The sequence below is a fragment of the Chroicocephalus ridibundus genome, chromosome 1 (assembly GCF_963924245.1).
Source record: "Chroicocephalus ridibundus chromosome 1, bChrRid1.1, whole genome shotgun sequence".
Classification (NCBI taxonomy): Eukaryota; Metazoa; Chordata; class Aves; order Charadriiformes; family Laridae; genus Chroicocephalus; species Chroicocephalus ridibundus.
The window spans coordinates 132,303,355-132,328,537 of record NC_086284.1 but is presented as its reverse complement, the minus strand read 5'-3'; the positions used below and the strand labels follow the sequence as shown (position 1 = coordinate 132,328,537).

General features: G+C 40.0%; 1 protein-coding gene across 6 annotated transcripts in view; it reads left to right on the top strand.

Annotated features, from left to right (window-relative positions):
- Positions 1 to 377: 377 nt before the first annotated feature.
- Positions 378 to 25,183, top strand: part of WARS2 (tryptophanyl tRNA synthetase 2, mitochondrial) — a 53,426-nt gene continuing 28,620 nt past the window's right edge. For 4 of the 6 annotated variants that reach the window (XR_010073372.1, XR_010073369.1, XR_010073371.1 and 1 more), the window contains exons 1-2: positions 378 to 506; positions 23,185 to 23,442. Coding sequence is in view for 3 of the 6 variants with exons in the window: in XM_063352818.1 (XP_063208888.1) it covers positions 378 to 506; positions 23,185 to 23,442 (387 nt within the window). In the remaining 3 variants the exon portion in view is untranslated. Of the gene's footprint in view, positions 507 to 8,637; positions 8,689 to 21,066; positions 21,151 to 23,184; positions 23,443 to 25,183 lie in introns of those variants that run through there. The other 2 variants (XM_063352839.1, XM_063352849.1) reach the window with 2 other exon arrangements.

Here is a 25,183-nt window from a genome sequence, read left to right as displayed (position 1 = left end):
GTGGGTTAGCTGTTCCATCAGTATCTTCAACTCATAATCTCTCTGTGGTCTCACTGTTGCAAAGCCAAATCATTTAAGATCAGAAGCGGCCAGAGGTCGAATCCCAGCCTGTGTAGACTTTCTCTTCTTCAATTCAGACCTTCGTGGGCAGCCTGCCCATGAGGCAGCACCCAGGCAAAGTACAGAGGGGACGTGCTGCCGTTGGCACCCGGCTTCGCCAACGGCCGTCCCAGCGCCACACCCGCGCGCCCCAACCGCCCCCTGCGCCGCTCAGCCCCCACGTGACCGCGCCCTCCAGCGGCCCCTCCTGCCGCGCGCATGCGCATTGGGGACGGCGGGCACACACCCCCCACAGCCACCACCCGCCTGCTCAGCGCATGCGCCGACCCTGCCGGGCTGCTGCCCTGTTTCCCTCCCCCCCATCCCGCCCCGCACCCCTTCCTGCCTTTGCCATGGCGACACCGAGTGGCCTGATCCGGGCCCTGCATCGCGGGACCCTCGGCCAGGTAACCGGCCTAGGACACTGCCCCCGTCCCGCGGGGACGCGGGTTCTCCTCACGGTCTCTCCGGTTGGGCCGGCCCAACCGTCAACCCGCCCTCCCCTCCGCCCCGCGCAGCGGACGGGCTCCGCGCATGCGCGGTGGGTCGAGCGCGGCGGCGGGGCCGGGCCGGGCCGAGCCGGGCCGGACCGGGTGCCTTGAGTTGCTGCCGTCCCTCAAGCCGCCGTTCTCTCGGCGTTGTCCCTTCCGCTTTCCACATGGTTGTCTCTGGCGCCTCTCGGCCGTAGGGGCTTCTCCTCAGCCGTAGGGGCTTCTCCTCAGCCGTAGGGGCTTCTCCTCAGCCGGGGTTTAGGGGCAGGGGAGAGGGGGAGGCCTGAGGCAGGGAGTGAGGTGTGGGGGCGCAGCGGCTGCTCCTGCCGCGGCCGGTGGGTGTCCTGGTGGTCGTTCAAGTGCTGAGGTGTCCGTGGAGGTTATTCAGCCTTGTTCTTTTTCCCTAGAGAGTTACCTGCCCATTTTAACTGTACCTACAGGCTACAAACTCCTGTCTTCTCAAGCAGGGAAAATAAAACCCACGTGGGTGTCTGAACATTAGTTAGAGGATGTATGTCAACCCTCTGCCTTGGTACTTACACAGCTTCGGTGGGCTTGTTAAATTAATGCATTTGGGATTGCTTCTCCCCTCCCCCCCATCTGCCCTCCCAATTCTATGACAAAATTGATATAAAGGAGCAATTGATTGTATTTAGGAAGATACCCTAAGCAGTCAGCTGGGTGAAGTAGGAATATATTCAGCGAGCATGTGTTTGCAGGCAACCTCCCTCATGAAGCTTTCTGTGTTACCAATCTAAATTTTTATGTAGCTTGTTTTTAAAATGGGTGGAAGAATTATTTATTAAAACAGTCTGATGACAATAATACTAATGTTGCATCATTTTACTGAATGTTTGTTTCCCTTAGCTGGACAATTGGCTTTTTCATGAAAACCATGCTCACATTCATGTATCATCCAAATCCTGAATGGTATGCTATGTTTCTACAATGGAACATTTTATCCAGGATAAGTGTCAGGATAGATGTGTCTCATGTTGCTTGTGAGGAGAAATAGGATAAGTAGAAGATCAAAGATGACTTTCAGCTTCTCGATGTTATCCATGCTATCTGTCACCTTGCAACAACTGAAAACTATCTGTTGCCCTCTACCACGGAGTTGTTATTCTGAGAATTTCAAGCTAAAACATACAGTAGTACACAAAAAGTTGGTGTATATAATAGTGAGTTTGTGTAAACTACAAATTGCAGGAATGTTTGAGTTATTTCAGAACTAGGATTTCTACGGTTAAATTTAAGAAATTAAGGCATATTTCAGTTACTTATCAAGAAAGCTAATAGCATGCAAATGACTTTGATTCTGCCCTTTCTATTGAGGAGGTAGTGTTGGAGGGAAAGAGGGAAAACCTGTTATCCCTTATGAAACTTTCATAATCAATATTTTACTTAGTATTCTTAGTATGCTTTCTACTAGGTGTTACTACGGGGCAGAGGTAAGGTTGTTGTGCTTGTTTTTGTTTCAGAATTCATTTGCGTATGAGACTACTGTGAATTTTAACCATACAGAAGACCTAAAGAGTCTCGACATGGCATACTCAATAACCTTGTTGGGTGCATCCATTCCTTTAGCTGCTTTGATTTCATTTCACTTGCGTGTACCTAAATCTTCCTAGGTTTTTAACACTTAGAATTTGAACAGTTACACTGTCCCTGTAATACATTTGCCAGAGCACACTACATGCAGATCTTGCAGAGATGCCTCAAACCACTCTGTATTTTTAGAACAAGAATGGCAAAGTTCCTTGAAAAATATTGAAAGGGTTTGTATATGCTTATCGTTCCAGCTACATATGGTGGCTCTCGGATTCGTTCAGTATCCTAGCAGGTACCGTCCCCTGCCTTCATTCCTCTAGCAAAGGATTCTAGTTTATCCTGTGTCATATAGAAATCTGCTCTGACCAAACTTGGCTTTATTAAATCTTGATATTCACTCCGACATGAACAACTTTTCCACCTCTGAGTCACCCGTCAGATCAAGATTAATCATCAGGTGCTTTGTCACCTGGTTACTATCACCTGATGTCCTTTAGATGTAACAGCTCTGAGAATGTTTAAATGTTTTCATTTAAAAAACAAGAAGCCCAAAGTTGGTGTTTGTTAGGTAACTTCATACCAGCCACCTCCAAATAACAGTAGTAATTTATGTTGTTTCTCTGATTTTAAATTTGCAAGTCCAATATGTTGTGGGCTTTTGTCACTTTCCTCTCTCACTTTAAGTGTCCTCTTATGTCTGACTGAAAAGAATTGCACTGGAATTGAAGAAGTGGTACTTCAGTGCTTCTTCAAAAGAATTGAAGGAAAATCTGGCTTCCTAATTTATGCTGTTCCTGTTACCAAACTGGACTTCAGAGTCATTCAGCTATTATGGCATACAGCTTGGAACATGTGTGCTCATGAGAAATATTCACGGTTCAAGCTGGAAATGTGTCTGTCTTCAAGCTTGAGCAGTATAATATATCTACTGGCACCCTTACAGTTTTCACGTTTAAGTGTTTGATAATGCAGCCATGGTTATTAGAAGATGCAATTTCTGTGGTTTCAGCTTTGTTTCACTGGCGTGCACAGTTCATCATTATGCTGGATTTATCATGCCCTGGAAAAGTTCCTCTATACTTCTTGTTGCACGTATTTCTTGTACACAACTAGAATATGTTGGCATAACATATGCAGTTAAGAAGAAAGTAACATTTTGCTGGAGAGATTAATTATATTCTGGGTATCTTGACTTTTAAGAGCTTATTTTCAAACTCCTTGATTTACTGTTCTTCAGTGGTCTCTAAGCCAGGGTTATGGAAAGCCATTTCATCAAGTCTGTTTCCTTGGTAAGACAGCCTTAAAAACGGCAACTAACAGGTACTCCAGGGAATTACTGATAAAATTCTGAGAAATCCAACTATGGCATAACCTGTCTGTAGGAAAATTTAATCTAAGGTGAGTCAGTCAGCCCTTGGTGTATGACCTGATCAAAAATGACTCGGGCTTAGTCCTGTCAGCAAAGCTCTCAAAGTTGTTGCTATTAAGTGTTCAGTTTTATCTTAAATCTTACTAAATGAGGCCTAACGCTGTGTCGGTCAGTGAATTTGGTGGGTTAGCTGTTCCATCAGTATCTTCAACTCATAATCTCTCTGTGGTCTCACTGTTGCAAAGCCAAATCATTTAAGATCAGAAGCGGCCAGAGGTCGAATCCCAGCCTGTGTAGACTTTCTCTTCTTCAATTCAGACCTTCATTCCTAACTGTAACAACTGATGATGAAAAAAATCTAAGTGAATGAAGTGAAGATAGGGAGTGTTTGTGCTTAGGTGATGAGGCAAGTAAATCTTACCTATCAGCAGTACTACCAATGCCAGAGACTAACTGTGGGGCATTTCTGTACTGATGTGAACTCAAGCTCTTGGACAGGGTATGTCTTTTTCTCCTCTATTCCCCGTAATGGACTTTTTTTGTTTGGACGTAATTTGTTCAGAGAGAAACCTACTCAGCATTGCACATACCCCCCTTCACACTCTTTGATCTACATATCTCCTAAACATAGTATGTTTGAGACATACCAGAATGTAGTTTACTACCTTCACTGTTACCCCAGTGAAGTATGAGGACTTGGTTTTGATTATAGTCACATGCATTACTAGATGGCTTTCCAGGCTCCCAGCTGGAGGCCTACTTTTAGATGTTATTTGCCTTCCTGAAGTCAGGAGTCTTTGGCACCGTTTTTCTTTTCTAGTAGCAAAGTAGTTATTGCTATTACAATATAGTAAGAATACTGCAATACCTATATTGCTTTTCTTCCTGAGAGCATCTTTTAAAGAAAACATGAACCTCTCATTTTGCTGCCTTTTCTCCAACCTCAATCCTCCCTCTTTGATAAGTGAGCCATCCCTGCCCTTCACGCATGATTTATTACAGTGGCTATATTGTTTTTGCTAAGCTATACATTTTTATGTCCTACAACCTTCCTCTCTTGTCAACTTCCACAGGATTCTCAGGCACCAGGAAAGGGATTCTTTTTTAGCTTTTTGTGAACTGCATCTTCCAGCTGCAAGGGTTGGTATTTTTTAATGCAAAATATTTTCCTTTCCTCTTTGGTGAAAGAATTTTGTCATTTTTTTTCCTGGCACTCAAAAGTTGTGTTTGCTGTAACAAGACTCATGGCAGTGACTCTAGCAGGCATTGTTTGGGTCATACAAAGAGAAGATTGGTTTGAGTCCCATAGCCCCAAGGATGCTTCTTCTGCCTCTTGGTGAGTGCTGCACAAAAACACCTCTGGTGAATGTTTAGTCAGCATTGTTGCAAATATGAGACCATCAAATCCAAGGACAACATGTTGGTAACCTTAGCAGCTCATGTAGGAATGTTCCTATGTCTTCGCCTGAGTTAATATCTGAAAAAAATGGCACAGGATAGATCCCTATAGGTAGTTTCTCTAGCTTGCTTTACACTTTATGACCAAAGGTGGTGCTAAAATCAAGACGCCTTTACTGCATCTTCCTTTACTGTGGCAGCCTAATGGGTCTCAGGGTCAAAGTTAGACTAATTTGGCATGCTTTACTCTTAAACTCATGTTTGTGGTTGTTTTCCTCTAGTTATCTTTTAGGGAATTGCAAAAGATGTTTTTTGTTTACTGAGAATTGATGCTAAGCAGACTATGTCCCAGACTGGAGGTAGGAGACAGGTAGGTTTTGGAGACAGGAATAACATTTGCCCTTTTTTCATCTTCTGATACTTTGCTAGGCCTCTGTGAACCTCAGTGATTCTGGCCAGTGTTCTCAGTACTTTAAGAAGAGATCTTCAGACTGGTTTGCTATGATGAAATTTGATTCATTTTTTGATGAAGTGTTATTCTTTCTGTATTTAGGCCACCTGATCACTCCATTGTTACTGTGCTAGTCATGTTAATGACTGGTCATGTTTCATATTTTTTTATGAAGATGGCTGTGAAAAAGGCAGTTAGATAAAAATTGAAGGGTTGTTTTGGAGGACACCACTAAACTGCTTTTTCCCAGATTGCAAATTTAATCTTGAGAATTTTTAGCTATAGTTACCATACGGATTCTGGAGAAAGGAAGTAACTGAAATTACCAGGCTCTAATCCTTAAGGATTTTGAAGATTATAGTTAAAACTATAGTGGGAGAGAGAGCTCAATTTTTAGTATCATTCAGATGTGTTATGAATGAAATGCAAACAATTTAAAAGCATCCATATTTCTGTCTTGAATTTGTTGCTGTCACATAGGGGTCACTTTGTTAACCATTAATGAAATGAGTCCCCAGATGCATGTAACAAGCTGCACACATACAAAGGTTACTGCAGCAGGTCAGCTTCAGAATGGCTGTCCAGGCAGTCATGTACTGAGATTGATAGATGATCAAACAGTTTTTTAAGTGCTTGCCTTGGATTTATGATTGTGACAGTCCCCAGTGTTGCATCTCTTTCTTCTAGAGAGCACGAAGGTTGGAGGTAGCAAAGTGCTTTTGACTGAGAAAAAAGCTGGAAATGCAAATACCTGTTTGACAGCAAAGACCCATGCTGTTTCCTAATGTCCAGTATGGGGTTGTTTGACGTGTTGTAATCTACAGGACCTTTAGGAAAGATCTAAGTGACTTGAGAAATGCTTTCCAAATATGAGTAGCCTCTGTGTGGATTCATGTGTAGAAATTGGTAACTTTTTTTTTTTAATTTCCTGTTTTCTTATTTTCCTGAATTTTAACTTTTTTACTCTTGTTGTTGGGCACAGGTACTAAAAGTTACTTAATTATCCATCTTCTCCTGAAATCATCTAGGTTTAGCAACATGTTCCAGCCTTTGGATTAAATCTCTAGTATCTCCTATCCAGGTTGGAATGGAATCTTACTTAATCAGTCATTTATTTTTATTTTGATCACTAAATAACTTATGTTTAATCATCTAGGGAAACAGGCTTATCTGTCAGATAAAGCGTTGGAGGTGTTCTCTAAGCCAGAATGAAACCATTAGCATATGTATAATTTTCAGAGCTGAAGGGAAGTTAGTACGCAGTGAGAATATACATTTCTTGGGTCTTCACTGGGTTCGGGAGAATTCAGATTTCCACACAGAGTTATTAGACTTTCCATTTGTAGAGAGACTTCTCCTAATCTGCCTTGTTTTATGCCTTGTGTCTAGTGGATTTTGACTGCTGTTGTAGTTGCACAGGAGACAGCCCCCATTGTAGACAGAAATGAAGGATCTTTGAGGCGTGAACGGGTCCTATTCATTTCCATAATGGAGTTCTAACAATAAAGTCTGGCAAACATAGATTGTTTTAGCAGGAAACAGTCCTTTATTCTGGCATCTTGGCAGGGCTTGGGTAGAGTCCCACCATTCTTTCCCCCTCTGGGCCTTGCTTTCAGTCTCTTGGCTGAGCCTGTTTTTTCTCTTGAGAGACTTCTGTTTTTATTAACTTGTTTTGTACAGTGAGTTTAATGAAAGATGCTACTCTGGCAGTTCTGGATGTTGAAGCTTTGTGTAAATTTCTCTGGTGCATATGTTGAACAAACATACTGTGAATTGTACAATCTGTAGTGGATCACCTCTGTCTCTAGACCGCAGACTAGGGGTCTTGTTTTAATGCTGTTTCATTGGCAGATAGAATTTCCATTTCCTAATACAGCAAGTGCTCTTCTAGACATTCAACAATTACTTTTTCCATGACACAAGTTGTGGTTTATGCTGGGACTCTAGGGTTAGATGAACAAACATTTTGTGGAGTTGACTCAAATTACAGTAGGATCAGAAGTTGAAGTGAAGAAAACCCCTAAACATTAAGTCAGTTAAGTCACCTTAGATCATATATTTTCTGAGCTCTGCTAAGTTCGTACGTAGCAAATTTAAATTGTTTTCCTTTTGGTTATTTGAGCCCTTGACTGTTAGTAACTGTAACAATACCATTCTTGGAGTTCCTAACTAACTCAGACAAATCACGTAGCAATTTTATAATTTTCTGTTGTATCAGGCAAATCTGTGTATTCCCTGGACAGTATTAAATACATTTTTGCCCTCAGAGATGTACACCTTGAGAGTGTGCTGAAGTTCTCTCTGCGAGTGAAAGGAAATAGATGTATATTCATGTGTATATATACATACATATACACAAATATACAATGCAGTATACTGACTTTTTAATTTCCCTCATTTTTGTGCTGAAATGTGATGATTGCTACCATAAATGAAATGTCTGCTTTTACTTTTAACTACGAGTTCTTTGAATTATGCTAGGGCTTGCTTCTACTTCTTGGAGCTTGCAGAAGTAATGGAAAGGTGAAGTTTACCCGATTGTTTCAGTGATGTCTGCATGATATCTGTACGAGGAATTTGTGTTGTTTGTAGGGAGCACTAATAGGGGTTTCCTCAGTTTTCACGGTGTTGCACATAAATTATGTTATGAACTACTACCACAATGCCTATGTTATCTACAAAACCAGGCAGATAAAACTGCTATGCTTCCTTTGTATTTAGATGGCATTTTCATAACTGTACAGAGTAGGAACTTTTTTTTTATTTAGATTACTTTGTTAATAAATAAGAGTTTTGGAGTCTTGCAGTACACATCAGAATGTGAAATGCTTCTCATTGATCTTTCGAAGTGGTGTAAGCCCATCTAATTAGCCCACCTCAGTGGGTCTCAATATTTAAGTTCCTGTGCAGAAAGATCCCAGGGTTGGGTAGTGGTAAGTTCCCATTTTTGAGGCTCAGAGCTCCTGTATAACTATTCTAATTCTCAGAAGTATTCAGAAGCTAAAATGAGATTAAATTGTATACATACTCCCACTCTGACAAATGGAGTATTTGTGGTTTTGAATCCCATCAGTCCAGTCTTCTCCCTGTCATTTCTAGTCACATAGACTCAATGACAATTAAATAGTATACCTTGGTCTTCATAGTGTCCTCCTCACAATCTGGATGCTGAACTATTAACCTCATTTGGAAGGTTGTTGGCCAGCTTTCACAGAAATCAAATTGCTAGCATTTTCACAACTTCCTGGACTCACCATCATCTTATTTGCTTTTGCCAGGTGCATAGTTCTGACGTTGGAATCTGACGTGTTAGCTGTGCCTTGGAAAAGGTATAGCAACATTTCCATGTTAATAAAAGACTCCACACTTCATGATGATCTCACCAAAGATTCACGTAGCAACTATTGCTGTCACTTGCTTTCACACTTGTAGATACACTAATATCCCTGTCCTTTGGCAGCGAGATTGCTAAATGGCTTGTTTTGCGCTTATCCAACAGCAGGAACGGTTCTTTTCAGGGATTCTGCCTTAATCCTAGGTCTCATGGGCATTCATTTTTCTCCTTACCAGTATTGCTTTTTACATTAACAACAGCAAAGAAATATGGGGAGGTGCAAACTTTTGATGACAGAACCACGTTATGCTATCTTACCTAAATATAATCTTTTTATAGCCACATCAAAGTTTCTTTCAAAGGTGGTCTTTGACTTCTACTTGAATTGGGTTATCCATTTGCAAATATTTTTCTTGAAATCACATACTTGCCAAGATATGGAAAGACTTTACTTAATAGGCATCAATAGGGTGCTTTCTGTTTGCATGGAAGAACAAAACAGTTTCAAACATTTCAAAGCCTCTTTGTTGCTTATGTAAAGGGAATCAGGGGTCCAGCCCTCTGAATTCCTGACCGGATCTCATTTTGCACCTCTGCTGGCAACAAATTAGCTCATGTAATTGCTGCCACCAAGAATGAGTACACATTCTGCTCTTCATATGCTTCTACTGTTTTGGGTTGGTTTTTTTTCTGGAAGATATCCACATTTGAGATCTTTGCAGAGTTAAAGCAATGTCAGCACTTTGCACGTTCATCAAGCATTAAGCCAGGTCAGAACAGCCAAAGGTGCCATCACTCCCTTCAGAGGGACATTTTTACAGTTGGCCAAGCAACATTGATTATAAGTCTCTAGTAGGAGTCCTCAAAGAAAAATGGAGTATTACCCATCTCTGGGATAGCTGCAGTACAAACAGTCGGCTGCTTTTACAGTGATGCACTCCAAATTGAGAGTTGGTAATTTGCCAGGTTTCCTGGCAGTCATGTGTTTGGGTCAGTTTGGGTCAGTTTGAATAACACAGATAAGTCAGTAAGGGAGGAAGTTAGTTAGAGAGCTCATCTTTAAAACAAAGCAGTGAGCGTCACACACAAACTAGGGAAATTTTCATTTGATGTTTCTGTGCTCAAGGTGTGTAATAAGCAGGACTGTGACTACAGTTCGCTATGATGTGGGTTGCGTGTGCTGTGGCCATTCCAGTCTTGCAGGTATTTTCTATAAAATTTTACGTGCTTTAGGTCTCAAACTTGATAACCCTTAATTGTACTATTATGAATCCTTCCCTGTATTGCTTTCGGTTTTACATTTCTTAGATGTTAGTGACCAAGGGCCAGACTTTTTTAAGCAGCATTTTGTTGTGCTAGTGCCTGAAGGTGCTGATGCACATTAGATATAAGTCTGACAAGAACTTCATCTCACGTAAGCAAAGAGTTTGCTCTGTATACAAAAGACTTCATCAGTTGTAAACATAGTCTGCTTGTTCAGTGGAAATACAGACACTGTACTCATCTTCAACTCAACCTCAGATCAAATTCCTTAGGAAGATAATATAGCTTTTATTGACCATTTACTTTTTGGGGTCAGTGCCTGTATCTAAACTAGGGCATCCAGATGAGCTTCTGTGCTTCTGGACACAGGAACATGCCTTGGCTACATCCTCTTGGAGGGCAAGACCTGAGCACAAATGAACCTCTCCATCCCCGTCATCTCTTCCTTGCCTATTGTTTGTCCTTTCTGTGGAACAGACGAGACGAGTCTGGTGATTTCAGGACCAACCTGCACTGATAAAAACAGTTTAAATGTAGTCTGTGAGTATTGTCTGTCTTCAGAAAAAGCTTTTTAAATTCTGAAGAAGTCCCCAATACAAGTATGATTATTATGTCTAAAATATTTAAATTGATAGAATTCTCTTCAGCGTAGACAAGGAGGACCAGCTGTATTATTTTCTTTGTGCATGTGTGCACCATTGGGGAATTTACTGAGACTTCCGCATCCTAAGGCCTCTCAACAGCCATCAGGTGGTTTTAAAACTTTCCTTTTCACCTGATATGAATTTCAGGCAGTGACCACAAGGTGAAAGTTTTTGAACAGCTGTGTTAATTTTGGCCCCATGTGAAATAAAGCCAACTTTTCCTTGCTACAGGAAATTGCCAAATAAAATAATGGAGAGGAAATGAACTACTCTTTGAGTTTCTTGGACAATATTCTGAAGAAACATAGTAATTCCAAACAAAAAATATTTTTCAAAACACACCCCTCTAGATGTAAGTTGATAGTCTTTGTTTATATCCCATAGGGCAATACTCGTAGCAAGCAGGTTCCTCACTTGAACAAAATACATAAAAACTATAATAAACTCTCTTTCAGCTAGGGGTCAGAGAAGGAGCAAGAGTGATCAGATGTTTTTAAGAGATTTGGATACTACTGTGATCAAAAACATGAAACTTCTTTAATTTCTCTGGGAGGGAAGTATTTAGTTATGGGGGCATTCTTTAGCTTTTGGATTTGTTTTGCTTTGAGATTGTGGTGTTTTCATAGTTAAAATTGTTTCATATATTAACTTAAAAGCAGATCATTTCATGTATCAAATAACTTGTATTTATAATTTAGAAATATGATATACTTTTCTTTCCATTTTGACAGTAACACCTGTATCATGTAGCAAAATGAGTGCTAATTCTTCACTTGTTGCTATCAGTTTTATTCTATTGAAGCAGTGTATACTTCTGAATGTAAGTCTATACCAGTTTACAAGTATTCAATGTTAACCTGTATTTCAAATCGCTCTCCGTATTTCTGTCTCTCAACATGGAATGGTTTTTCAAAGCATGTCAGTGTTCAGCTGCTACCAGTGAAAAGGCCTCAATTCCTAAATTTTGTTAAATACAGGTAGAAAGAGTTGAATCTTGAAATGCCATGAGATCTAGCCTATCTAAATAGAACTCTGATTTCTCTTCCATCCTATTTGGTGATTGCTCTTTGACCTTAATCATGCCTATGTAAGATCATAGGCTCAGAGGACCAGAAGAAACCCAACTAGAGGTGATCTGGTGATTCCCCTGGCCCAAAATAAAAATTAGCTGCCTTTACATCTTTATCAACACATCTTATGTATTTTTTTTTAAATAAAGAACCTCTCTGAGCACTCTCCTGAAATGTTTTCTTTTTCTTACTATTGAAAATTTTAACATCTGATCTGAATCTTTCTTAATGCAACTTAAGCTCATTGTTTCCTATCCTATTAACCATGGTCCCAAAATCATATGTAGAAGACTATATATTTAAGGCATGTTTAAGACCTTGTCCCTCCACAGTCTTCCTTCCACTGGACTAAACCTCAGTTCTTTCAGGCTTTCCTCCATGGTCTTATTTCTGAGGTCTCTCATTGGACTTGATTGTATTTCTATGACCTCTTTCTACTGCTGTTTAGAAACACAGGACCTAAAACATGTCCCCATGCTCCAGCTTGAGGTCATCCTCATCCTGAGTAGGATGAGTATATTGTTTTGTGTCTTATGGATTTTAATCCTATTCATATATTTCTGTGCAACTTTTGCTTTATTTTATAAAAGCAGTGGTTTTGCAGCAGCATAGTATTGATTCATAATCACCTTCTAAAATGCTACAAATCCTGGATCCTGTTCTGCAGTTGTTGCCTGGACAGCTGTTCTCCTTCCTGTATTTGTGCAGTTGAGTAGTCCTTTCTATACAGATCCATGCATCTTTGCCTGGTAAATAGTATCTTATTTTTTCAGATCGCTTCTTCACTTTGTCAATATAATTTTGAACCTTTATCATCCTTCCACCTTTGTGTCATCTGCAGATTTAATGAATACTCTTTATTTCATCATCCAGATTACTAATGAAGATATTAAAATATTAAATAGTACTGAACCCAAGACAAAACCCCGTGAAAATGTATTTGGTATCTTTCAACAACCACTGTAAGCCATCAAAAAGTACCATTTTGGGTTCTTTTCTGTCTGGTTCCACCTGCAGCATATATATGTTCTACAGGCTATTTCGCTAGCTTGTGGGAAATAGATAAAATCAGAACTTCACGAAAATCAGGATAAAACCTTTCGTACTACATCTCCATTCTAGCATCTTTTGTGTCAGAGTGATCTGACATCACTAGTTCTTGAGAAATGCTGCTGTCTGCTGTTTATAGCTGTAATTTCTTCAAAGTTCTTTATTTGTTCCTGTGTTTTTCCGAGAACTGAAGTTAACCTGACTGAAGGTAGGTGAGGTCCTTGAGTGGAGCATGAGGTTCTCTGTTTGCTCCCTGGCCCGCTGCTGCTGTGCCAGTGTGCTTTGCCAAATGGATCAGGAGGAAGGCAGACCTCGTGGGTGCTTTGAAGAACTGTTTCCAGAAGGCATCTCTGCCCTTAAATTTTAATTGTTTGGTTGCTACTGGTTCAGCCACATTGTTCAATGAACAGTAAACTAGTTTTTCTATGGATTTGTGTCTTAGGGGTGTTTTCTACAGTGTAATAAGTCTGTGTCTCTGCTCCCTCTCCTTTTCCCTTGTGTCACCTTCTCCAAGCAATGTAACCATCAAATGCTGTAACTATCGAATTTTCAGCTTTGAGCATTGTGTGCATCATCTAATGGATTTGGAAACAGCACATACTGAACTGGCCCGACCTTCGTGCCTTGCCCAGCTGAGAAGAGTGTTCCTGCTGATGGTTCAGCATGCTTAGCTCCTGCTGCAGCCTCCTGTCAGTGAGGCACGAATTTGGTTTATCTCTTAACACCTTACTTGTGTGGTAGTTGTAACAATGTAGTTTTATTAAGTCCTTTACCCTTTCACTGAGTCTGGGTGAAATGGACTTATAAGGCCTGCAGTTTATGTCTGTGGTTAGGTAGTTCAACTGAAGAAGCTTTATGCCTTAGCTTAAAAAAAAGGGAAGTAAATGGTTTGAAAATAGTGCATTACAGGGTTAAAGCTGATAGGCTGCTGCCTATCAGCAGCCTATGGTTTCTTCGACCATTCGAAACCATTAACTGCAGTTCCGCATATGTCTTTGAAAACTAGGATGTGCAGAAGTAGTGCATGTGTCAGCATGTGTTGGGCTTGCTCTGTAACTGCATCTCTTTGGGGTGTGTCTCAGCTTTGAAGAGATGCCATAGCATGCTGTCCTTCCAGTTGATGTGGAAAACTGCAGGGAGCGCAGCACACAAAAAAAAATGCTATCAGGCTGTGTCCTTGCTAAGGAAGACATCATGGTTTAGAATAAGATTGGTGACGGCTGTTGGCTGCATGCAGACGCAGTGCTTGGTTCCTTCACCGACTGTGGACAAACCCATCCCGCTCTGTCAAATGTTATCAGCACTTCTTGTCCTAGGACCTCTGCAGCATACTTGCCAGCTCTTCTGTTTTGCAGACTTGATGGCTGCTTAAAAGTCCCCTAGCCAGAGTTTGTATAATCTGTTCCGCTGGGTGGGGAGGGAACGGTCCGTGGCTGCCTTGGATCCAGAGGTACCTTTTGTTGCATGGCCGTGTGAACTGCGGCAACCTGCTGTAGATAATCCTTGCATCTGTCAGTACAGCTGTCACTAGCACATTGAGTGGCACGTGGAGCTCATAAAGGCAAATGAAAGAATACATTTGTGGGACACAGCGTACAACATTAAAGGATCCGTTTGCTTAGTCATCTTTAACAAGGCTGCATGAGAGGGCAGCCTAACCCAAACTCAGTTATACTGTATACTTTTGCTAGCCCTAGAGGGCAGAGTTAAATTTATAGGGTGGGGTTAGTATGTGCTATAAATGTTCCCTTTAAATGTGTTTCTCATTTTAAATATAAATATTAAAATCTTACTTAAGTTTAAATATAAATGCATTTGACATTCAAGAAAGGGGTATCAGGCAGTGCTGTTTAAATCTTAATTTAGATCAGTTTCTGAGCAGCAAGTGAATCCTTTCTCAGAAGCTATCTATCTGAAAAATTGCTCTGGTCTAATTATGTTTCTTTCTAATTTAATGTTAGCTTTTTAATCCCTAATTTTAAGAGTTAAGCATGATAAAATAGCATTTTTAGCAGATGAATTTGGTGTATTGAATTACCAGATCAAGATATACACGTTTTAAAAGTTTCTACAGCAAGTTTGTGGAGAACTATTGCTTAAAAAGCAATAAATGAAGCAAAGCGTGTAGTACGTAGACTGCTTCTAAGTTTCCCTTTTCCTTCAATTTTTTTTCCATCTCTAATAACATTAACACTTAAATTGTCCCAGTTAGGCTTTAAAATTTATGCTTTAGCTAGTAAAATCTGACTCGTCTGGTTTCCCTTCATTTTGCTGCTTAATAGCTGTCTGAAGACAGGTTTTGCTAAGGCAAGATTAACAGATGAACATATTATTTTATCAATGAGAGCTTTTAAGTCATGAAGTATTAATGAGGGAAATAAAAAAATCATAGATGCAAAAGATGCAGTAGTTGAGGACTTTTGTCAGCCAAAGAATTCTTTTGTCTTGGAGGTTAAGGCAAGTTTTTGGGTTTTTTTTCTTCCCATTTTTATCCATGTTGGGAGGATCCTCATGTTTGAAATTTCAAATTTTCCAATTTGTGTGTTTTACTCATGTCTGTGTTTGCTTAATGCTGCTCGTTCTTCCCTTTGACTTTCACATTTTATTTTCCTCTGCCAAATTTGAACTTGCTTCAGTTTGGGACAGCTTGGGCTAAATGAATCACCATGGATAAAATTATAACAAGAAGAGCAAAGTCTGTGAATGATCCTTTGCTGTTTCCTGAGTCGTTCCAGTCTCATTAATCAGCACTGGTGCTGTGGAGGCTGTGTGGTGTGTTATGTCGCCAGCACAGCAGCTTCTCCGTCCCTTTCCCCCACCCCCTGCGTGCCTACACAGTGGGGAAAACTAGAGAGGGAAGCCATCAATCTTTCCTGTCGTAGATGTCAGCAGTGGCAGTGATTCTCCTGTCGGCTTCCTGCTCTTTCTGTTGTGCCCACCACCTGTGTTTAGAATTAGCTCTGATGCTGCAGATCTCACTCGGCTCTTCACCTGTTCTGCCCTGACTAAATAGCTGTTAAAATAAAGCAGAGCGGCTAAATGCTATAGCATGTGAATAGTAACCACCACTGAGGGTTGTGGGGTGATTTCTGTTGCAGCTGCTATTGTACTCCTGCTATTGTAACACTGTCATAATTTTCTGTAATGATGCTTTTTTTAGGTCTGAAATCTCTTGCTTGTGTTTCAGCCCAAACGTGAGCTTGTAAGCAAGTCTTTATTTAACGTAAAGATGGAAATATTTGTTAGACACATTATAGATAGAGGCATAAGCCTGTCTCCCATCAGTTAGCTTGCTTGGGTGGCTTTATGAATAAAGTCTAAAGAAATTAAAAGAATACAATTAGAAAAAGACTCTTTGGGAGTTGATTTTTATACCTCTATATCTGGTTAATGGGGGTCTTGAAAACGTAAGTGTTCCTCTCCCCCACCACTGGGGAGGTTGAGAAGCTGAGATGCACTGCCTCTGTACTTCTAGGGCGGGATTAACGGCATCATCTTGTGGTCTGTTGTGTTTAATAATAGGTCTAAAACAGACTCTAACCAGCCCAACTTTTATGTATAATTTTATATAATTGTATAAATGTTTTCCTACGCAGTCCTGAAAACTGTCTGTCTAATGGCAGCTTTCTCCTGTCTCCCTGACTGGATGCTAGCTTTTTCTGTTTTTAAAACCCACAAAGAGATGAAAGTGTTTATAAGGCGTAAGGTTTCCTTATAATTGTAGCTTGTCTGCCATCATTTGACGTGTATGATGGCAATATTTATGTGGAGTTATAAAGAAGAGAGGCTTTGAAAACTTAAGTCCTGTGAATGCTTTCGCTTGATTTTATTTATGTAACTCTTCTGAAGTGGAGGAACTGCATTATGACTGATTTTACTGCATATTTGAGAAAGTTTTCTGTTGACCGTGCCAGGCAAATCAGGTAAATACTTGTATTCAGTGGTCACAGAATTCATAAAGCTAAACATGAAAGGTATAGTCAGGATACCAAGAATTGGCTAGTGACATGGGATGTTTTGATCTGCATGGATCTTTTCAGTGTGGATTCTCAGCACTTTCAGAGACCTGAATAGGTTTCTTCTTTTGAATGAATGCAATTTGAGGCATACAAAACACTAGTTACCTCTCCAAATAGCTGTATTTTGTATCCATGGTTTGTGTTTCAGTATGAAGACAGTTTCATGCCTGAGTTTGCCTGGCGCTTATCCTGCTCAATTTAAAAACAATAACAACAAACAGTCTTCCTGGGGAAGTCTTAAAAACCTTTTAAAAATAAAATGAAAAAGGGTAACTTCCTATAATTTTAAAGGAGGCAGAAGTGGGTCCTTATACTGATAAACAAAAGGAGACTTACCATTTTAAATGTTGCAGATGTGGTGTTCAGCTCTTGGAAGGAGTCCTGTAACTTTATGGTCAGAGATACAATGAAGTGCTTTCAGCAATGGAGTTGTCTTTTGCTTTCCACTTGATTTTTAGTTTGAAAAACCAATTCTAGATTATGGTTAGGTATACGCTTACATGCTTGTTTTAAAAGGAATCTTGAACTCTTACTTTCCAGACTCTCAAATGTTTAATTTTTAAGAAAGACATGTTTTCACAGATTTTTCTAAAGTAACTATTAATATTCTAATTTCAGTTCTTAAGCGTGTAAAAGTTGTGCCTGGGTAGATCATTACCTTTTTTTAAAGCTGTCTTGTCGCTGTTGTGTTGTTTAGATATCAGAGTAATATGTACTCAGATTGTACTGATGTCTAAATTAGAGGTTATTAACAATGTAAATTTGAGTCAGCTGAAATTCATGGAATGAAATAGAGAAACTTTATTGTTAAACTTTTTCTACAGCTGCAGATGGTTTAAGGAGCATATGGCATCCTGCTCTGGAGGTTGCAAAAAAGCTTTTAAACACAATTGGAAATGCAATACGTACAGCTACCAGCATCCAAAGAGCTGCATAGCCGCTTTTAGGGTTTAGTGCTGCTGGGCTGCAGAAGAGCTTGGAAGCTTCTCAGTGTGCTCTTTAACAGGCAGGAGAGTCCTGTGTCTGCTTTCTGAGGTGAACATTTTAACCCCTAAAATTGATTGTCCTTCTACTCAAGGTTTCCTATAAACAGTGAAAGGTGGTGTTTTCTGACACAGAATGACTGACCATGTTTAGTATGGGAAAATAGTTTGGCCCGCTAAGGGCAAAAACCAAACTGAAACGCAGTCTAAGGTAGCTGTATTTTTTGAGTCCCCCCTTCTTCAAAGAATTTTTGCTGTGGTAGATCATTGTGAGTATAAATTTTAGGCAGTTTTCATGTTTCCTTTAAAGATTTGGTGGTCTTCAAAGAGGTGAGATTCGGTGGTCTTCAAGTCAGTCTACCCTTGTCATTAATAACATGAGAAAGTTGTGTATTAAACATATATTTCTCTATATAACTGAACAGCATCAATTTGACTTTACTAACGTTCTTTCATAAAATCATTTCAATTAGACAAGCATGCTGTTAACACCTTCATTCCTTTAAAAATAAAGCTGTTTGTGATGATCTTTAGGAGACAAGCAGGTAGGATTTCCTTAACTCTAGCAACTTTGGTGCGTTCTCCGGTTCCAGGACATTTGTCTCACGAGCAGGGCATGACTGTGGTTTTGACTGCACTGAATTGAGGCCTTGGCAATTGTAGCTCTCCTTACTACAGGTGTAACATATGAGAAAAGCTCTGCTTGGGTCCAAGAGAGCAGTATTGGATTTTGGAAGCTATCATCTTTTCCAGTATACTCTTTTGCGTTGAAAATGGATGTGGCCATACTGCAGGGTGTTGGGGCCAGACTTTATCCATCCTGTTCTGAGACAAGAGTGTAGTGCTTATTCCTGATTATTTAGGAGCATGTGGATGTTGACAGTTTTCCAGTATAAGGAGCAGCAGTTGTTCATCTCATCGTGAAAAGGGAGGTTAGGTAAGAGAACACCTGAATGAATCTTAATGGATTTGGGGCCAAGCTTCATTTAGAAATGTGGATGAGAAATGCACTGTGGTGTTTAGAATTGCCATGTAGAAGTCTTATTGAGAGAAAACAAATAATAGATGTTAAAACATCTGTCAGATTCCACGCTTTTTACAGGAGTGAAGATTAACATGCAGCACTACTGGTGTAGGTGCACACACCACACAGAGTTAAACATACGAACAGCAGGCTCACACTGTGCTTACTACAGATGTCTGAATGAGTGAGTGCCTGTGGGCTGGAGCTGCATGTCTTGTGGCTTTCACTCTGCTCCATTGGGAAGTCTTCACTCCTTTTGTTTTTATCCTTTTCCAACTGCAGTACTTTCGAGCACACAGCTCCCATCCCCTGACCTAACAGCTCCATTGAAGTGCATTCCAGCCCCATGATTTCATGGTACCAGGCAGAACTCCCCTGCCACGCTGCTATGCTGCCCGCTGCTTCTCACGGAGTGAACAAACAGGGAACATAAACTCTCTCCAAAGGAGCAATGTTCTCTGTATATTTTTAGTGCAAGAAGTTCAAGATTCATTTAAGGGTGTTTTGTGTGGGCTTTTTTTAATATAGACTTCTGCTAACACAATGGAATATTTCATACCACCCTATTTGCTGTAACATCTCTTGCTTTATGTTGTTAAATGGAATCAAAGGAGTTAAAGATGAAAGACTCCTAGTCAGCTGGGAGCCTGCGTAGGTTTGTTCTTTGTAATGTATTTGCTAGTGCTTTACCCAGGTCCAGCCTGGCTCAGTTTTCATTATCGGATTTACTTGTTTCTGCAAATTCCATACTTAGGTTAAGTAATTGCTGAGCTTAGACTCAGTATAATACTGCTACTGTTTGTTTCTCATGTTTAACTTGATATTTATTGCCCATATACTGAACAAGCCTTTTATAAGTAGTTGTTTACCATTTGAATGTAAAAGCACCGTTAAAGATGCCATGCTTGCTTTTACAGGTATACTCTTTATTGGATAGACAGAGAACTTTGTTATCTCTTTATACGAAACTGTTTCCATTTTACTTTGTACTTGAGTGTTTTCTTTAGAAAGTGTAGTATGTCACTAGATGCTAACTTATGTAGTGTTACAATAAACCTATCTTTAATTATTTGGAATAATCTTTCAAATATTTGGAGTTGGTACAGAATTTGAATGTATAGTGTATGTTGAAACACTGATATCCTGTATTTTCTTGGTGAAAAATGTTCTCAAACTACCTACTTAAATGTGTCTATTGCATTTGTACCGTCTATTTGAGTATGTGATTCTCAAATTATCGGACATAATTTTGCCAATACATCAGATATGTTCATAGTGACTTCATCTACAGTGATCTGGGAAGGGGAAAAGGCAAATAATGTCATGGGAAGCATATGAAGTGTAGGGACTGTGGCTATAAGGGAATGGAGGCTGCGTTACATGGAGACTGACAAGGTTTCTAGGCAGAACTGTTCTCCACAGACTCAAGGTGTCAGCTCTGGGTCAAGGTATTGACACACAAGCTGATCTGTGCTGACTGCACAAAGATTCCCGCTTTCTGGTACAGCAGACAGTTACTCCAGGGAGTAGAGCTGTTTCTGCATTGAAGTAGCACTAGCTTCAGAGCGCCAGGGAAAAGAAGCAGTAATATCAGGAGACATTTCAGGTGGTGCTGTCTTTATCTAGACTGCAGTTGAAAGATGTGCAAGTTTCTGCACCATGCTTTAACGTGGTCATCCTAACGTACTTTTTTTGATGCATATCCATAGTTGATGTCTAGAACACAATAAAGTTTCTTAGCTATTCTAGCAGTGCAAGTAGTAAACATATTTTATATAAAATCACTGGAGTCAAGGCAGTAATAGCTTCCATACTCTGTGCCTCTTTACTGTCTTCATATACCATGCAAGAGCTCTTCTGTGAAGCAGGGGGTAAGGAAGCACAAGTGGAGGAAGAGAAGAATACAGGAACATGGGAGGGATGAATCTATCTGGTAAAAAAATGGAGAGTAGGACTGTAAGAAGCTATAACCTGTGTAGAAAAGTGTGGTTAAACAGTCGTATAAATGGGCAGTGGAAAGCAGGAAGCACTATGGGGAGAAATTAATTGTGGGAAGGAGCTTCAGGATTTGACCTGAGCGAGGGGAGACAGGGAGATGAGAAGAGGAAATGTGCTCTGACAAACAACCAGCTGTTCTGGGATCCCTGTAGGGGCAGAACACCATCTTAGTGATCATCTATCTATAGCCTTGTTTTCTTCTTGTGCTTTTAGTCTCTTGGTGAAGAGCAGGAACGTGGGAAGCAAAAGACAAATGTTATGCCTGTGAAGTACCTGTTGCATTGCCTAGCAACTGCTCTACACCCTTAATAACAGAAGCACAGCTCTGAAGCTTAGTGAATCCCAAGTTTCTACAAGACTTCATGTAATTTATGTATGTTGGGATTCTGTATGCCTCCTTCTCTAGGTGAGCACCTGGGCCTTCTCAGCATTAACAAAAAGCTGGCTGCAGTCCTTGGGCCAGGTAGTAGCTTAGTGGGAGGTGAGGGGGTTCTGTGAGTGGTGACGAATGTTCTGATGTAGGTTCCTAGAAAAATAAGGGATCAAATGGCAAACAAGGAATTGAGTAGCATAATTCCATTTTTGTGTAATGGAGAAATGAGGGATGGGTGGTCATGGACTGGAGCACAAGAACTGGAAGTTAGAATTGCTGTTAGAGGAAATGGTGTGCTTTTCATTGCAGTGACTACCTTGCAGCTCCTGTGCTGGAGGTTCTCCAAGAACACTTAGAAACTGACTCAAGAATATACCTGGAAGTTAAGCAGATATTTGGGATGGGGTTACCATCTGGACTTAAGTGTGTAGGCATTTATGTGAGCAGGAGAATTTAGCAAGCTGCAAGCCCAAGCCTGCTCTTAACTGTCAGCGCAAACACATAAACATTGGATAAGAAAATTGTCTTGATCTGGAAAAACAGGCTTACTTTGAAAGCAATGAGAATTTTCCAGCAAATTTTGAAAGAAATGAGCTAGGCTTTTCTGAACTATAGATCGTATTAAAATAAAAAAAAGTCCCACTCCACTTGGAAACACGTTCTCAATAATTTTTCTTGAGTCTTGAGGCAAAATTAAGACAATTTTAAGTCCTTTTTTTAATAGTTAAAACCAGTGGTACTTGGCCTTGCCTTTTACTGACATTTTGTGTGGTTTCATAGTTGTATGATTTTATTTTTTTTCTCCCCTATGCATTTGTAAGAGATTCACAGAAATGAAAATGGACCACATGAGTAAATAAATTCTCTCTACTTTGTTATAGATGTTGCTTATAAAATTTAGCAGGAAAAAAATCATACAGCCAGAGACATACTGAAGTTGATGTTCCTGCCGCACAACAGAGTCTGAGGGTTTGTATTGTGCAGCTGTGTGACTGGGACTCCCTGCTGAGGTTGGTGGGACCCTCATTTATAAGTTGAGCAGTCTTGCATACTCTTACAACTTGGCACTTTCACAACAAGCATTTTCACATAAAACATTGCTGAGTTAGTTTCTGAATATGGTAGAATTCTTTGGAAAGGTCAGGGAGGTAATTGATCATATGCTGACAGCTTGGGCCAGTGAGAAAATGGTCAGATGGAGGGCTGGGATGGAGGAAAACAAACTTTCCAAGATGATAACTGTCACCTAGCCAAGCCATACATGTTTTAAGCTTTTTAATCTTTGCTCACAACCTCGGCTTCTTGATCATTTTTTGCTGCTTCTCTGTGAACTCTCTTCAGATGTTGACATTTTACTGGTATTGATGCATCCACAGTATTCCAGGTGTGATCTTGAGATATAGCAGTATTTCTTTGTTGAGCCCTTTTAGAAACCCTACTGCTGCCAAAATGGGTAGTTTCAGAACTTTGATAATCTCTTTCATTATTCTTTGACCTTTGAATCAAGGGCTAGGTTTCTTTCAGGAACTGCTCAAAATGTCTTTGCTGCTAGAAAAATAAGACTTCAGTGTTCATGGGAGTTAAGATGGCCATCTACTTGGATATTGCATATGTTTACAACAAAAATGTTTGAATTTTCTACACTGTGATCCTAAGTTTCTGTATCAGAGTGGGTAATATACTACAGAGAAACATACAGGTTCGTCGCAAAAAAAGGATGAAAGAATCTACCACTTGGTTTCTGAGATCTAGTTTTCACTAATCTTGTTTACAGCTATGTTTGTCTGCATATGCAGACAGTCTGACATTACTTAATTTTACTTACATTTTATTTACTTAAAATTACTTAAAACTTAAAATTACATAGTTGTCAGTCTCTCTGCAGTGAGAGAATTTTGGCTGACTTAACTGCGGTTGTTTTTAGTCAATCCTGAGTTAATTTATACATTAATACACTGGCAGGATGCGAGAAGAGACAGGCATAAGTGAGGCTTTATCAATGACTTTAAAATATAAAATAATCTGTCAAAAAATGCATGTGTTAATTTTACCAATGCTTTGTAACAGAATATGGTCGTGGATCGGATTTTCTCTGGTATTCAGCCAACTGGGACACCTCATCTGGGTAACTACCTTGGAGCCATTCAGAACTGGGTGAATTTGCAGGAAGAATGCAGCTCAGTGCTTTACAGCATTATGGACATGCACTCTTTCACCATGCCCAAGGAGCCAGCTGTCCTGCGCCAGAACATACTGGACACCACTGCTGCTATCCTTGCCTGTGGTATTGACCCAAAGAAGTGTTTCCTCTTCCGACAGTCGCTGGTTAGTGCTTCCATTACATTAGATTTGTTTCTTATTAAGTGGCTTTCCAGGCATGTTAATGAATGAATGTAACATTACTGAACTACTTTGTCATCTTTGTGTCAGATGTTAGCAATGGTGGATTTCAAACTTAGCCCTTGCTGCTGTTTTGAAGTGGCTGAAACCATGGTTGAGAAGTCCGTTTAGGGATAAGTACATTTTAAATTTCCCAAGCAGAGCTAGGAGTTTTTGTGGGTTATGAGTGAAATGCTGAGAAGACCTGTTAGAAAAGCATTAATTCAGCTCTGTAAGTCTCACTTTAGTCACAAAAGGTTAACTCATAAATGCATAAACATAGTCTGTGCAAGTATAAAGGCAAGTAAAACATGTTTATCTGGTTTTGTATCAGCACTTACCACTTAATCTGCCAGCTGTTTAGTATCTCCAACAGGTGATTGGCATGGTAAGTTTTGTGTCAGTTCCATTGTAATCACCAGGGAGTTCGGTCTTTTCTAGGATTTTTTTTTTTCCTTCTTCCCTGTAACCTCCTGTTCATATGCAGCTTTTTCCACCTGATCTGATAATTCGCATGTGAAATACTTGCTGCTTCTCTTGACCACCCCAAGGGGTACTGCCCTTACCTTCCTACTTAGCATATGTCAGCCTAGCCTATTGCATGCTGCGTTTTCTTGGCACACAGCTTAGTTTGTTGCCTGATTATCTTTCTGTTACTGACTCTAAATTGGCAAACTACCGTAATTTCCCACAGGGGCAGATATGACATCTTTAGACGGATGTCTGACTTGCAGCAGAACTGTGAAGGTGATATGCATAGAGTCTGAATTTTATCAGTGTGAAATGAAATCGTTGTATTACATTCCACCTTCGAACATGGCTCTTTACAGGCAGAGTTTCCTGTGGTTGTCTAACTGCAAAAGATAATCATAGCTCCATATCCCTTGTGGATATTGAAATGATGAAGACAGATGCACTTCCTGCTTCACTTTTCCTTTGTATTAAAAAAAAATCTAAATAGATTGGCTCAGAATTGTAGTGGGAGATATATTTAAATTAATTTATCCATTGCTCAAATCTGTTTATCCTTTTAAATAAATTACCAGCTTGGGTTTTAATTTGGTTCTACTCTGATTTAACTTCATTCACATCGAGTCTGACATTAACTGGAATAATCTCAAGGTGAGTTACAAGCCAGTGATGCAGTAAAAAATGGTCTGGAGTTCTGTTTTTTCTTGTTTCAAGCAACTGAGCAATTCAGTTAGTTACAATGCAGGATCAGTGACTAGACACACAGAGGGGCCTCTTCAGCCTACAAGAGAGATGATTTACAGGTTATGGTTAGAGAGGAATAAAATACAGGTTTGTAAAACTGCAAGCGAAATGGAGAAAATAAATAGCAAACACCTGTTTTATCTACTGAAAAACATAAACTAATAGGTATCAAAATAATACCTGGTAGATTCAGCATGAGCAAAACAATGCTGCATTTCATGAAGTCCACAATTAGGCTACAGAACTCTTTGGCACATAATACAGCACGTGCTGAAATGTGTGTGAATTCAGGTAAGGACTTGACAAATTAGTCTGGAAAATCTGTTGGGGACTGTTAAACACCTGAGGTTCCACCTCTGCAGGAAGTGCTGCAACCACAGTTGGGAGAATATCTATGCTTTTCTGTACTTATTTTCTTTTCTGTTGTTTGATACATTTCAGTGTTGCTTTTCTTATGTTCTTATGAGTCAAA